At 39.9% G+C, this 2129-nt stretch overlaps 1 protein-coding gene across 1 annotated transcript in view; it reads left to right on the plus strand.

Annotated features, from left to right (window-relative positions):
* Smc1a (structural maintenance of chromosomes 1A) overlaps positions 1–2129 on the plus strand; it is a 43266-nt gene that overhangs the window by 6066 nt on the left and 35071 nt on the right. The window contains exons 2-3 of the mRNA XM_021153232.1: positions 470–658; positions 763–875. Coding sequence (XP_021008891.1) covers positions 470–658; positions 763–875 — 302 coding nt within the window. The remainder of the gene's footprint in view (positions 1–469; positions 659–762; positions 876–2129) is intronic.

Below are 2129 nucleotides of genomic sequence, written 5' to 3' on the forward strand. Positions count from 1 at the left end.
AAAAAAAAAAAAAAAAAAAAAAAAAAAAAAAAAAAAAGGTATTCACATTTTTGTGCAAAAAAATTCTAGGCTCTTCTGTCTTGGAACACTAAAATTTTACAGTTACTTAAAAAGCAACTAATTTCCTTCTCTGTCCAGCCTGCTTTTATTTTTTTGAATTTACAGGGTAAAAATAATATTTGTCAGTGTTATCATAGTAAAGGTTGTAGAAGAATCCATTCAATGAATACCTGTTTCTTTATATGGGGTTTTAGTTTATGGTTACTATAAGTGATAACTGCAAAGGAACTATTTTTCCTAAGCCACTGACCCAATCTTCTGACAACAGATTTTATTTTCTCTCTTGTATTATATTAGTCCAAGCTCTAAGTGATTAGACCATGTTTCTACTCTCAATATGCCCTTTATTTCTTTTCCTCTTCCCTTCTTTCTAATGTTCCCTCTTCTGCTTTGACTCCTTTTCTCTTAGGTAAGTCAAATCTCATGGATGCCATCAGCTTTGTGCTTGGTGAAAAGACCAGCAACCTGAGGGTAAAGACCCTGCGGGACCTGATACATGGAGCACCTGTGGGCAAGCCGGCTGCCAACCGAGCCTTTGTCAGCATGGTCTACTCGGAGGAGGGTGCTGAGGACCGGACCTTTGCTCGAGTCATTGTAGGTAAGTGAGGCTCAGAAGGCTCCTTGGGTCCAATGAAGCAGATAGACTAGTTGTCAGGATAGGAGGAATACCTGATCCTTGTTGACTCATTTGTTGCCTTGTAGGGGGCTCTTCTGAATACAAGATCAACAACAAAGTTGTCCAGCTACATGAATACAGTGAAGAGTTAGAGAAGTTGGGCATTCTCATCAAAGCTCGTAACTTCCTCGTCTTCCAGGTGAGATACATACATTTTTTAAAGACGATCTCACTGTGTAGTCCCTGGCTGCTCTGGAACTTATATGTAGCTTAGGCTAGCCTTGAACTCAGAAAAGTCTACCTGCCTCTGCTTCCTGAGTGATAGGATTAAAGGTATGCACTGCCGTGCTCAGCAAATTACTTTCATCTTTATTTTTATACACTATTTGCATCATTTCCACAGTCCCTCTCCCCACTTCAATTCCTATATTTCCCTTACCATCTCCTCAGGAAGAGATCAGGATATATGATCTCTTCTATATATTTTACCAAGATTTTTGTTTATTTTTATTTTATATATCTTAGTGTTTTGCTTCTATGTATGTATGAATGGGCACCACATGTGTGTCTGATGCCAGACTAGAAGGCAGCATCAGACCCCCTGAAACTGGAGTTACAGATGGTTGTCAGCTACCATTTAAGTGGTGGGAACTAAGTCAGAGTCCTCTGCAAGAGCAGCATGTACTTATAACCATTGAGCCATCTCTACAGGCCCAATATTTGTTTTGTTTGTTTACTCACACACCTCTGTTGAGTCCAGTTTTGTATTGGTCCTTATTTGTATGTGTTTAGGGCTGAGGTCTTCGTGAGGGGTGGGGAGCACATGGTTCACCCTCTCTTAGTAACCATCAGTGACCTTTTGAAAGTTTCCTCCATCCATATTGGTATGTCCATTGGTGTAGTCTTCACATATCTTGTGCTGAGAGCCATATTATTGAGAATTCTTGGGAACACCATCTTTGTCCAGGCCAGAAGAAACGATCATACAGCAGTCATCCTGGCCCTCGGGCTCCAATAATCTTTCTGTCCCCTCTCCAGAAATGTTGACTGAATCATGATGTAGGGGCTGTGTTATAGATGATGCATTTGGGGCTAGGCATTCTTACTTATTTTCTGCATTTTGACCAGTTGTCGATCTGTTTTCTTTCTGCTGGAAGACAAGAAGACGTTTCTTCAATGAGATGTGAAACTTGTACTTATCTGTGGTTATATGGAGAAATATTTAGAAGGGCATTGCAAACTATATTAATTTAGTAATATGATAGAAGAAGTAGGTTATCTTCTGTGGACTTTTTTTAAAGACAGGATTTCACTGTGTAGTCCTGGCTGGCTAGATGTGCCTGCTTCTGCCTCCTGAGTCCAGGAATTAAAGGCATGTGCCACCATGCCCAGACTGTGGGCATTTTGAAAAGATGATTTTATGGTTATGAGTGTTTTACTTGTTTTTTTTTTT

This window comes from Mus caroli, chromosome X (genome assembly GCF_900094665.2).
Source record: "Mus caroli chromosome X, CAROLI_EIJ_v1.1, whole genome shotgun sequence".
Taxonomy (NCBI): domain Eukaryota; kingdom Metazoa; phylum Chordata; class Mammalia; order Rodentia; family Muridae; genus Mus; species Mus caroli.